Source organism: Cupressus sempervirens, chromosome 1, assembly GCF_028749045.1.
Source record: "Cupressus sempervirens isolate cs-2001-9-10 chromosome 1, ASM2874904v1, whole genome shotgun sequence".
NCBI lineage: Eukaryota > Viridiplantae > Streptophyta > Pinopsida > Cupressales > Cupressaceae > Cupressus > Cupressus sempervirens.
In genome coordinates, this window is record NC_143118.1 from 318,831,777 (window position 1) to 318,844,275 (window position 12,499).

The 12,499-nt window shown below is 32.7% G+C and overlaps 1 protein-coding gene across 1 annotated transcript; it reads right to left on the reverse strand.

Annotated features, from left to right (window-relative positions):
* Positions 1 to 3,821: 3,821 nt before the first annotated feature.
* On the reverse strand, positions 3,822 to 4,533 carry LOC149577422 (uncharacterized). The gene is made up of 2 exons (XM_089786321.1): positions 4,409 to 4,533; positions 3,822 to 4,300 (listed from the first exon to the last, which is right to left on the reverse strand). The coding sequence occupies exon 2, from the start codon at positions 4,284 to 4,286 to the stop codon at positions 3,897 to 3,899; it is 390 nt and encodes a 129-aa protein (XP_089642447.1). The 5' UTR covers positions 4,287 to 4,300; positions 4,409 to 4,533; the 3' UTR covers positions 3,822 to 3,896.
* Positions 4,534 to 12,499: the final 7,966 nt, after the last annotated feature.

Consider the following 12,499-nt stretch of genomic DNA (forward strand, 5'->3'; position numbering starts at 1 on the left):
TATATGCACCTAAGAGATAGCTTAAGAAAACTAGAGTAATAGGCAACTTATTTAATTAAATCAAAGTGATTTAATTAATAAGTGTAAAAAAATAATTACTCTAACACCCCCCTTAAGTGAAGCTTAGGAGGTAAGCTAACCTAGTACAACTATGAAAGCAGAAAAATGGGTCCCAGCAATAAGGCCTAATGAGGTACCCAATCACAAAAAAATCTCTATGAAATGGAGAAATAGAGAAAACCACATGGGGAAAACCCTACTCCAAAAAGAGATAGCAAAGAATGTTCTAGAAGATGGGAACAAAGAGTGATCATGAAGAGAACCACTAAAGCATGAAGAAGCCCCAAACTCTATAAAAAAGAAATTGCTAATCTAAAGAACCTCCACAAAAATAGAAGGCTATGAACCAAGAGTGTCTATATGGTAGATGATCCATCTCATCAAAATGCATAGGTAGCTATCCACTACAATTGCCTAGTATATAGGATAAAAAATTGAATACATAGATCACACTATCCAACCATCAAACCAAGGAAGTATTAGAAACAACAGAAGAACCCCTCCTTAATGCAGACAAGGGTGAGGTGATAGATAGCTAAGAAAATGGGCCAAAAAACTCCTACAACATAGGAAGAACCAGGCACATTGAGAGTTAGGTACAGATACCTATAAAGGCACATGCCATCGACACATCATGGGGCTAATGTCATGGAAGGGACACTCACTTGAAAAAGGAAGAGGGCACTACATGGAAATCAACTATCCCCCCATGGCACTTTATAATATAGTGCAAGTACAATAAATCACAATGATGAAAAGGATCCCAAAATGCATGGAGTGACACTTTATCTTAGTGCATTTGCATAAAAATGCTTACAAATGATATCTAAATAGACCAAAAGAGACATAAAACTAATACAAAAGATAGTACAAGCCATGACGAATCATCTGAAGCAACAAAATTGATCCCTAGCCCTGAAACAACTAGGATATCTACCAAATGTAAAAAAGTAGAAGACTAAACAGAATGTGCCTAGAGAAAAATTTGGAACAACTAGCATCACTAGAAAGAGTGTGGAAATAACTTTCCAATGATATAAAGAAGTCCCAAATCGGAGATCAGATGCTCAAGATATGCCTCCTGGAGTGCAAAATAGAACATCCAACTTTGACTACCACAACACACAACCAAACTGCATCAAAACCCAAAAAAACCTACACCAATGTCTTCCTCTTAGAACCAACTTTCTGGTTCATTTTTTGGATCAAAAAAATATGTTCGTATGCTCAAGTTATGGAAAAAAACAATAGGGACCCTAGAAATGCACAAAAAATTATTATTTTTAAATTAAAATAATAATCATAAAATTTAAAGAAAAACACTGCCACCACCGATGGAGCGGTAGCCAAGCAGAGTGAGGCAGATGTAGTGGCGAGAGGCCAGTGGTCCGCTACGACTGAGTCGGCATGAAACCACGAGTGAAGCCACTAAGTGGGCCGCCAATGATGACCACTACGGTAACTACAGCGAAGATGCTAGTGGTTTTCTAACCATAGTGGCATAAAAAATACCAATTTTGATTTTTTTGTGATTTTTTAATTTTCCACCTCAAACTATGTGCTAGAGGCTGCATAGCCCTACCGGGCAAAAAAATTTGCCTCTTGGATCAACATTATCCAAAATGGACTAACTTTATATGGAAATGGGGGTTTTGATGCCTTCTAGATCCATTTGTGATGTCCATTTGGCCTCAAGAAGCTCCAAAAAATAGAAACCCCCCTATTTTCTTAGAAAATACCCAAAAATATACAAGATCTAATCCACCAAACCCTTGTTCTCTCTGTTTTCCTAAATACTGAACAAGCTACAACAGATCTAGTTCTGATAATGTAAGATTTGAGAAAATATGTCAATCAAATCCATGACTCCCAAGAATAATTACATGCAAAAAACCTATCACAGAGAAGAAAAAGACAAGAAGAGGCAAGGGTTTGATTAGACAAACATGCAAATTGCATTTAGATGAAGAAAAGATTATTCAATAGATTAATAATGACAAAGAGATTGATCCTTATAAAAGGAGATCGAAATCCAAAAAGGGTAACCTAAAGCTTAAAAAGCTAGGTTATACATTATAAGTAATAACAAAATTAATTATATGCACCTAAGAGATAGCTTAAGAAAATTAGAGTAATAGGCAACTTATTTAATTAAATCAAAGTGATTTAATTAATAAGTGTAAAAAAATAATTACTCTAACAAACTATTCTTTGAAGGACACTTTATTTTTGGAGGGAATTTTAGAACCCTCCATACTCAACTTTGAATGAATAACTTTAAATAATATTAGTTTATGCAAGGTCACACTTAGAGTAAAGCTTTTCTAATGAATAAATATGACATCAAAAATATTAAATTACATAGTTTCTCCATTATTTTGAGAAATTATTTTCCATTATAGTTTTTTATCTATTCTTTATCAAACATTACATTTCTCTAACAATGAGTACCAAGTAGTTGAACAAGAATGATGTTATTCGCCTATGATAAATTTTAAATATATTTGAAAATAAAACTTTATAATATATTGAAGGTTTAATATTTGTAAAGAAAACTCTGCAAAGTATCAAAGAATTGAATCCTATATAAAAGAAAATATATTAAATATTTTAATTTTATATTATTGGATAAATATTAATTTAGCAAATGTATATCAAATTAGTACACATTTATCCTAGTTTTGAGAAAAAATAGAATAAACTACTTAGTATATGTTTGTGTAATATTTACTTACAGTATGAATTCTAGATATTAATAAATATCTATTTCCATGATGATTATAAGGTTGAAAACTTATGTAACTATTATTTATTACCATTTTATTTCTACCATTGTAGAAATACATGTATTTGTAGTGAACACAAAACCATATCAAGAAAAGAAGTACCCTAAGGCACTACTCACGACATGTAATAGATTTCAAAAAGATTTCTTAAATCAATAAAGTTGAAATTATATTTATTTATTAGGATATGTATGACTATTCAATTTATTTCTTTTTACAAATCTATACACACAACCCATTCATTTAATTGGAGTATATCAATATAAGACAATTTATCTATCATGAAGATCTATCATGTTGTGTTACTATTAAGTATAGTATTAATATTAATACTATACTTTTTTCTTTTAAATCAATCAAAAAAAAGAGTATAGTATTAATATTTACTAAAAAGATTTAGAGAATATCATCAAATATGTTTCCATTCTAAGTTGTAATCATGATAAAATTCTGTACCATCTTCTTTAAAATATGAATTTCCACAAAGATATGATAAATTGAGAAGAATATAATAAATTTAGAAGAATTTCCACAAAGATATGATAAAAAATAAATTTAACTTAGACTTCTTATTCAAGGATTAATATCAAAAAATAAATAAAGATCAAATTCCAATAACAGTAAGGTAGGTAATGGTGTAGGCAAGGAGAAGTATGAAGCCTTGATTTATATAAGGCTTCATCAAATTAAACTTTGATGAAACATAGTAAATATCCTTGTGCTATTTTCATATGGGAAAACTCCAGGGCCATAATCTGGCAACGTATGCTTCAGAGTCAAGTCTAGTTTGTGGAAATTCATTATACATTCATCACATGCTTACAAGTATTGATTTTTCTCATCAAGCTGAATCATTTTCACAGTAAATGGGCATTGATGTAACTTGTACAAAACTACTTACCAAGCTTCAAACAAAGGGAATTGCAGAGATAAAGAAAAAGAGAGTTAGAAATTCTAACCCACGACCACCATGTCTAGAAATGTAAACTGGAAATTATCATTTGCATGAGGACCAGCAACAAGTACATCAGATTTGCAAAGAAGGTTAATCTACTCTTCTGCAGTAGCCTCAACATTCAGATCAAAATTCTCCACACTCATATTCTGATCACTCTTAATACAAGGCTCTTCACACACCACCGAAGTGTTTGTGTTGTTTGAACAATCATTAGAACTACAACCTTTCTTACCTAAGCCAGAAAAATCTTCCCATTGGAAAGAGGGCTTCCATGGAGGTTTACATTTGATAACACTACCACCATCATTCTGAGATTTAGATTTACCTACAGAAGGGGCATTTATTAGCTTCTGTTTACAAAGCTTGTGCATTGCATGAATTCTGTCAATTACCGCAAAAAATTCTTGGACTTCATCTTCATTCTCATCTTCGGCTGGACGTTTCCTGCACTTATCTCTAAATTCTTGTTCATTGCATTCCATGATAACAAGTCCACCTACAAACCAAGAAATATGATATGAAATATAGTTTTAGAAAAACTCAAACAAAGAGACTTTTTACTGATAAGGATTTTTCTTTGATTCATTGATGGAAGGCAGCCCACCTCAGATCCTCATACGGGAAATAGTATTGCATGCAGCTTTACCAGATTCGAACCCATGACTGATATCTTCTCTAATAAAAGACAGAAGACGGATGTAGAGGAAAACTGAATCGATACCTTCATTTGAGCCGAAGGACTTTTATCATTGGGGTATTACATCATTGATATGAAATACCGCGTCATCACCTGACAATGGCAAGGAGCGTAGCATTGATTAGGGCATCAGCCAACCAAGAGAGATGAACCATTTTCCACGCGGGTTCCACAGCCTGCCCACATGAATAGAAAAAGCGAAAACAATTCCACGCGTTGTCCATAAGCCTTGGAAATATTATTGTCTCTTTATGGGAAATGTCTATGGAGACATGTAAAGGAAAGTGTTTGATTGGACATTTTAAGAATTAAATAATTAAATGACAAATTTAAATATTAGGAATATATATATAACACTTGAATTGTGGTGGGTTCATTTGGAATTGTTTAGCTTTAAATGGACCATGGGCCCATTCAAGATCTTTATTTTTTATTAAAGGTGAACTGTGAAAAAGTAAAATGCCTAGATACATTTCCCTATTTTTCTATATAGAATATATGTTTACTAGTAGTAGTTGTGACACTCATAATATGTTGAATAAATTAATATGCAATTGTCTAGCACATTTTTATTGAATGTAATGTAATGTAATATAATAAACTTTTACATCATGGTTAGGGCTAGAGTTAGTGTTTAGGACAATAGTTAGCAATATATTTGGAATCACGATTAGGGTTCTATGGTGGACATCATCGTTGTGAATAAGGTTTGGGATATGGTTCAGGAAAGACTTAGAATTATGATTAGGGTTAAGATTTAGGTTAGAAGTACAATCAAGGTTAGGGGTTTTGTTAAACTTGGGATTAGGTTTGGGATTTGGATTATGTCTAAGGTTTAGATTTTGAGTTAGAGTTAGGATGGTTAGCTCTAGGGTTTATGATTAGGATTGGGGTGAGGATTAAGGTTTAGGATTAGAGTTAGGATTAGGGTTAGGGTATTGGGTTTAAGGTTAGGGTTATGATTAGGGTAATGGTCTATAACATGGATAATATTATGGTCAAGTTAGGGTTTTGATTATGGAAAGGGTATAAGGTTAGGCCTAGGTTTATGATTATGATTAGTGAGGGCTTACATCATATTTAGTGCTATGATTAGAATTGGAGTTTTTATTAGGATTATGGCTTAAAGCTTTGGAATATTGCTAGGGTTAAAGTTTACATCATGGTTAGTGTTGTGGTTTGAGCTAGTATATTGATTGATGTTAGAAGGATAAATGCTTAATTTCATGTCATTTTCAGGATTAGGGTTAGGGTTGTATTTATGGTTAAGATTGTTTTATGGTCTACAAATTAAGCTTAATATTAGAGATAAGAGTATTTAGGATTAGGACTCGGCTCATTTAAGATTAAGGTTTCGCATTTAGGATAAGGATTTACCATTCAGGATTATGATTTAGCCCAAGAATTAGGGTTTAGGGTGTAACATTTGGGTTTGGCATTAGCATTTAGCACTTAGTGGTATGGTTGCAATTTAGATGGGATTAGGTCATTGGTGCATCATGGTTAGTACTATGGTTAGGTTTAGGATTAGTTACTATACAATTACATAACAAATTTTTATTAAAGAAATTTAATATAATCAAGGTTTACATCACAATTAATTATAGAGTAAGTCTTCAAGTTTGTGATTACATGAATTTCTTGGGTATACATCATGGTTATGGTTTTGGTCTGACTTATGGTTAGGGAAAGGCTTATAATTTTTATTAGGGTTAGGATTTAGGTTAGATGTATGATTAGGCTTAAGGATAGAATTGAATTTAGACTTGGAATTATGTTTAGACTTTGGATTATGGTTTGGGTTACTATTATCTTTAAAGTTATTTTTTAGTGTTTGAGTTCAAATTATGATTAGACTAGGAATTAGAATTATAATTACGGTTAAGGTTAGGATTAGGGTTTCAGAGTTAGGCTTAGGGTTTAGGATTTTAGATTAGGGTATAAGATTTAAGATTATGATTATGGTTAGTGTAAAAGCTTAAATTATTGATAGTATTATTGTTAGATTAAGGTTATGGTATATGTTTAGAGCTAGAGTTAATTTTAAGTGTAGGTTTAGCATTGTGGTTAGAGTGAGGGTTGAGATCATGACCTTAGTATTATGGTTAGGGTTGGAGTTTTAATTAGGATTAAGATTAGGACTTAGGATAGAAATTATCATTTGGGTTAAAGGGTTTACATGATGGTTAGTAATAAAATTATGGTTAGGAGAAAGGTTTGCGTTCATGATATGGTTAGGGTTGTATTTAATGTTTATGTTGAGATTACTATTTAGCATTTAGGTATGGGGATTGGCATTTAGGATGAGAGTTTGTACCATTTAGTTTAATGTTTAAGCTTAAGATTTAGGACTTAGGGTTTAACATTTAGAATTTGAAAGTTGATGCTTCCACTCCAGTGAAAATATTAGATGAAGGGATTGTTCAGCCTGAATGTTTAGAAGTATCAAATTCACCAATAGGAGTGGTTGTTGTACTTGAGAAAAATCTTGCTTCATAGAGAGTTACATGGAGAAATTTTAAGAGGATACCTCCTACTAAGGTGGAAGATAAAAGGCAAGAGGAAGCCAAGATTATTGAAGTCACAGAGAGACTTGCTAGTACTCTTAGACCCAAAGCTATGGCTAAGGGGCTAGAACCCAAGAAGAGAAAAGTGATTGAATCACCTACTAAGTAACCTATAGTAAACAAGACTAGGATAAAGGAGAAAGAAGTGGTAGAAAACATAAGCTAGAAACAATATATGAAGAAGATAGTAGACATGATTAAAAATCAAAGATTGATCAATCAATTAAACAAGTATTATGACATGTATAATCTTGATGAGAAAAAATATTTGGAAGACTTTGTTATTACATATGTTTTGAATGTCAAAAGGAACCTTATAGAGATTTAGGGTACTTACTAGATAATTTATTTGATAAACAAGTAATGTGAGAAGGGAATGATCATTAGAGGAAGATGAAAGAACAAGAGAAAAGACATTGCGTGATTTTTGTAATTTGATTGAATCTAAGGAAATTAATAGAATTCTCAAGAAGGATAAGGATAAAATTAGATCCCAGGTGAGGATCGTCAAGATGATGATATATAAGTATGAGGAGATTGGAGAGGAAATTGAGAATGTCATTTATCAAATTTATGGAAATTTATTTTAAGGGTACAATTGCACAATAGGCAAAGGGGATAACCATCAAAGATTAGCTAGAGAATCCTACTTAGCCCAAGCATAATCAGCAAGATGAAGATAAAAATGTTGATGTTAATTGGTTCTTTAGTACTATTAAACAACCTAAATTATTCATGTCAAAAGTACCAATTAGATTAGATGCATAAAAGGAAGAGAAAGAGAAAGACACATTCATTGGAAACTTCATTTCTAGTTAAGAAATTATAGAAATAATGTTGGAATCTAAGGAAATAATTCAAAAATATGATGAATAAGGAAAGGAAAAAGGAGACAAAAGATGAAACTATAACTGAAGTAGAGATAATGAAAATGATTAATTAATTTAAACCTTCAATGACCACTCTTGATCAGATACTTGAGTAAACTTATACCAAGATGGTGTGTGAAAAAGTGTCCACGTATTAAAAAATTCTTTTGAAAATGTGATCGAGTTATTCCAATTTTGAAAAAACTGGGGTTGGAAAAGGTGAGCCTTTGTCAAGCCACAAAAATAATAATAAAACCCAACACTTCTTCAAAATATAATTGGATTTTAAAAAGAAATTTGTTTTTGCAAAACATGATCAAATTTTGATTAAATTTTTTTTTATTTTTTAAAACCTATATTTTGGGTATTATTTTACATGCCAAAAATTGAGTTTTAAGGAGAGAAAAGGAGTAAAAATCCCCAAAACTCATGCATGTTCCTTATGTTATTGGATTTTTTTCCCATTTTCATCATTTTACAAGCATATCACACTATCAAGCATGTAAGAATTTATATTTTATTATTATTTTCATTTAAATTCTAATTGAATAAGGTTGCTTGAAGAATTTTAAGTTATTTTAAATTAAATTGATGTTATTATTAGAAAATTATCCTTGACCATGACAACAAAGACCTCTTTAAACATAAGATAATGTTGATAATATCAATTTAATGAACAAGAAAATAACCCTCAAAATGTGGCCTCATAAAAATGAAACCCTTAGTGAAACCTAAATCCATCATCAAAGCCAAATCTATACCCTTTGTGTCCTCCAATAGGTTGTGTTGATGCAAGAAAAGAAGACCTAATTAATCTCCTTGAACAAAATACTATCCAAATATCCATATTGATTAGTATGTGGAGGTTCTCTAGTCTTGCTAATCACTCATCCCTCATCACTACCCTAGAAAAAATTTCCAATAGTGTGAATGAGGTGTCTAGGGAGATTATTAGATGGGGTTCATGGAAGGATAGATGCCATGAAGATTATTTTGGTGGGTTATCATATGATCAAGTGAAAAAGGGGTTATATAAAGATGACATGTGTGCTCTTTTTACCAACCATATTAATAGTAACACCCTAGAAGTAATTGTGAATTGGTTTCTCATATAGTGGTGTATTCATAATAGGATGAGAGCTACATCTTTGGATAAGTAGCATATGATCTTTGACCAACCACCTTGTAATAATTGGGCAGTGTCTTTATTTGTTTGAGAAAATTATATTGTGATTTTATCCTTGGTGAGAAGAAAAATTAATTTGGCATTCAGTAGTTCTAGGTTAGAGGGAGAGGCTCTATAGATAATAGAGTTGGGTCCCACAGACTAGTAGAGCCAAAGATAGGAGGCATCTAGAAAAAAAAAAGTGTACTTCATTTTGTAATCTCAATAAAAATGGAGTATATGGATTTAAAGACCCTTCAAGAAAATAAATCATTGATTTATGTCATTATTACACATGGTACACAATTAGTTAAGGATGAGTATTTATCAACACCTATACCACTTGCGTCATCATTAGATGCTTCATTTGGCTTATCTCAACCCATTGAGAATATGTGTCCCAACTATCAAGGTATGTTTTTTAGGGTAGATACCATGAGCACATGGTATCTAAGTCAAAGTTTAAGTTTATGAGCACATGCAGCACACATCTAAACCATGTGCATATGTGCAAGGTTCTTTACCTCATTTGAGTGCAACTGCAAAGGAGCGAAGTTTTCAAAGTTGCACAACTAGAAGGGTGCAAAGGTGTACAGATCAAGAGCTAGTAGATGATAGTACGCACTAAAAGGGGGGGGTCCCTAATTAATAGGCAAGGTGCCCCAAGTTAATTCACCTTGCACACCTTGTCAAGGTACACACATTTGTAAGGTGTGCAAGTGCACCACTTAGCAAGGTGTGAGGAAGGATGAAAAGATTAAGGCTAGGCACCTATGAAAGTGCACACGTGCACTAGGTGTGCAAGTGTGCACCCTTTTTCCCTATAGCAAAAAGTGATTTTCTGGATGCTAGACTTTGAACGAGGTGGACTAATCAAAACCATAAACCTAACCTGAATCAACCCTTATCCCCAATGTGTCTTGGGAGATGCCTTGTCCTAGAGAATATGTACCCCTATTCTAAAAAGCGTAGAGGGGGTCCCAATTTTCAACTTGAAAATTGGGCACGTATTGTGAAGCTACTATAGGTTTTTTCATTTTATAGGGCTATTTGAAAATGGATTCCTCTAAAGATGTAATAACATTGAATTGGCCCCCCACAAAATTACTAGAAAATGTGAGAAGTTTACATGGTCTTGCTACCTTCTATAGGAAGTTTATCAAAGGATTCAACCACATTCGTGCTCCTATATTGAACACCATAAAGGGTGTAATAAAGTGTAGATTTTCTTGGACACCTAAGGAAGATGAAAGTTTATAGTTGTTAAAGAGAAAGGGTGCAAATTTTCCTATACTAGTCCTTCTTAATTTCAATAATATTTTTAAACCATGGAGTGTAATGCAAGTAAAAATGTTGTAGGAGAAGTTCTTAGTTAAGAAGGTTATCCCATTGCTTTCTTCTTTGAGAAATTGAACGATGCAAAGAATAGGGGTACTCAACTATGACCAAGAGCTTTATGCTATGGTTAAAGCCCCAATCCATATTCTATATTGATAAGCATACCACCAAGCTTCCTAAAGGGTTTAGACAAACTCAATAAAAGGAAGATAAAGTGATTTGAACACTTGCAAGCTTACACTTTCACAATAAAGCATAAGAAGGGGGCTAGAAACAAGGTTAAAAATGCCTTAAGAAGAAGCATTCTTACTATTCAGGAGATAAAACTATAGATCATGGGAGTATATGTACTAAAAGAGATGTATAAGGACACTGATTTCCAAAATACTTATCATATTTGTAAAAAAAATTCTAATGCTTTCCATATAGTTTTTTTATGATTATGTGGTGGGGGTGGAATTTTGGTCAAGGGGAATAAGTTATGTGTTACAACATGTTCCATGGGAGAGAGATTTTTTAGAGAGAAGCACAATGGAGCCCTAGGAGGACTCCTTGGATTCGATAAGACATTAGAATGAGTTAATAAGCACTACACTAGCCTAAATTTTAGGTGGATTTCATAAATTTTGTTGCAAGTTCTTAAATTTATTAGAAATAAAAGGGAGTGTCTTCTAATGCATGGTTGTATCAACCATTGTCTATATTTTCTAAGAAATAAAAGAGTGTGAGCATGGATTTTGTGCTTGGCCTTCCAATTAGGACTCCAAGGGATTTGATAGTGATTTTTTTGTTCTTGATAGATTTACCAAAATGACCCATTTTGTCCTTGTAAATTTACTAATGATGCATCTCTTGTAGTATGTTTATTATTCAAGGAGGTTGTTAAAATACATGGTTTTCCTTTGTCCGTTGTTACTAATAGGGGTTCTAAACTTGTTGGCCAATTTTGGCATACATTATGGAGAAATATTAACCACAACTATCTTTCTCATTTTCCTACCATCCTAAAATAGATGGTTAGGTATAGAAGGTTAACAAATTCTTATATAATTTATTGAGATGCCTAACCAAGGAGTATGGCATGACTTGGGCCTTGGTCATCAATCAAGAAAAATTTGCATTCAGTAATTTTGTCAACATGCGCATAGATAATTTGAGTCCATTTGAAATATTCTATGGATATCACCCTAGAGGAATTTTGGAACTCAAGTATTTACAATAAATGGAGAAGAGAAGTGCCAAAGAAGAATACTTTTCTACTTCTATCAGAAATTTCAAGCACAATTTTTATTTAGTGACCCTCAACATGAGCATAGGGGTGAGTCCATTTGAACTATTATATGGCTATCACCATAGGGGAGTTTTGGGACTAAAAAATTTACAAGAAATGGAGAAGAGAAGTTCCCAAGGAGAAGACTTATCTACTTCCATCAATGAAGTGTATAAACAATTGAAGAAAACTTTAGAGGAGAATACTTTGAAATATAAGAATAGGTTGATCAAAGGACAAGGGATGTACAATTCAAAGAAGGAGATTTAGTCATTGTATTCCTCAAGAAGGAGAGGTTACTCAAGGGACAACCCACTAAGTTGTTAATGAAGAAGATAGGGACTTGCAAGGTGATTCATAAATTTGGGGCCAATTCCTATGAAATTGAACTACCCATAGTTTTGGAAATTTCCACCAAATTCAATGTTGCAAGTTTGTTTCCTTACTAGCTAGATTAGTTGGAGAAGATGGAAGATGATGTTGAATCGATGAAGGACCTTCCACCCACCAAACCAATACAATTGGAAAGCATACATGACAATAAGGTCATCAAAAAAACTAGGAGGGGTACTTCTAAAGAATACTTAGAAAAATGAGAAGGATTTATAGAGTCTAACGTAGTTTGGATGAATGAAGAAACTATCATCAAACATGGTACTACTTTGTCTATAACAACTAGAAACTCAAGGGAATTGATTTTTCTTTTTACTAGGGAATATGGTGCAAATGCACACTCCTACATCATTATTGACACTCATACATCATTATTGATCACATATTAATCCATTT

Excerpts from the sequence above, each read along its gene's own strand:
- LOC149577422 (XM_089786321.1), bottom strand. The coding sequence starts at position 4,286 with ATGGAATGCAATGAACAAGAATTTAGAGATAAGTGCAGGAAACGTCCA.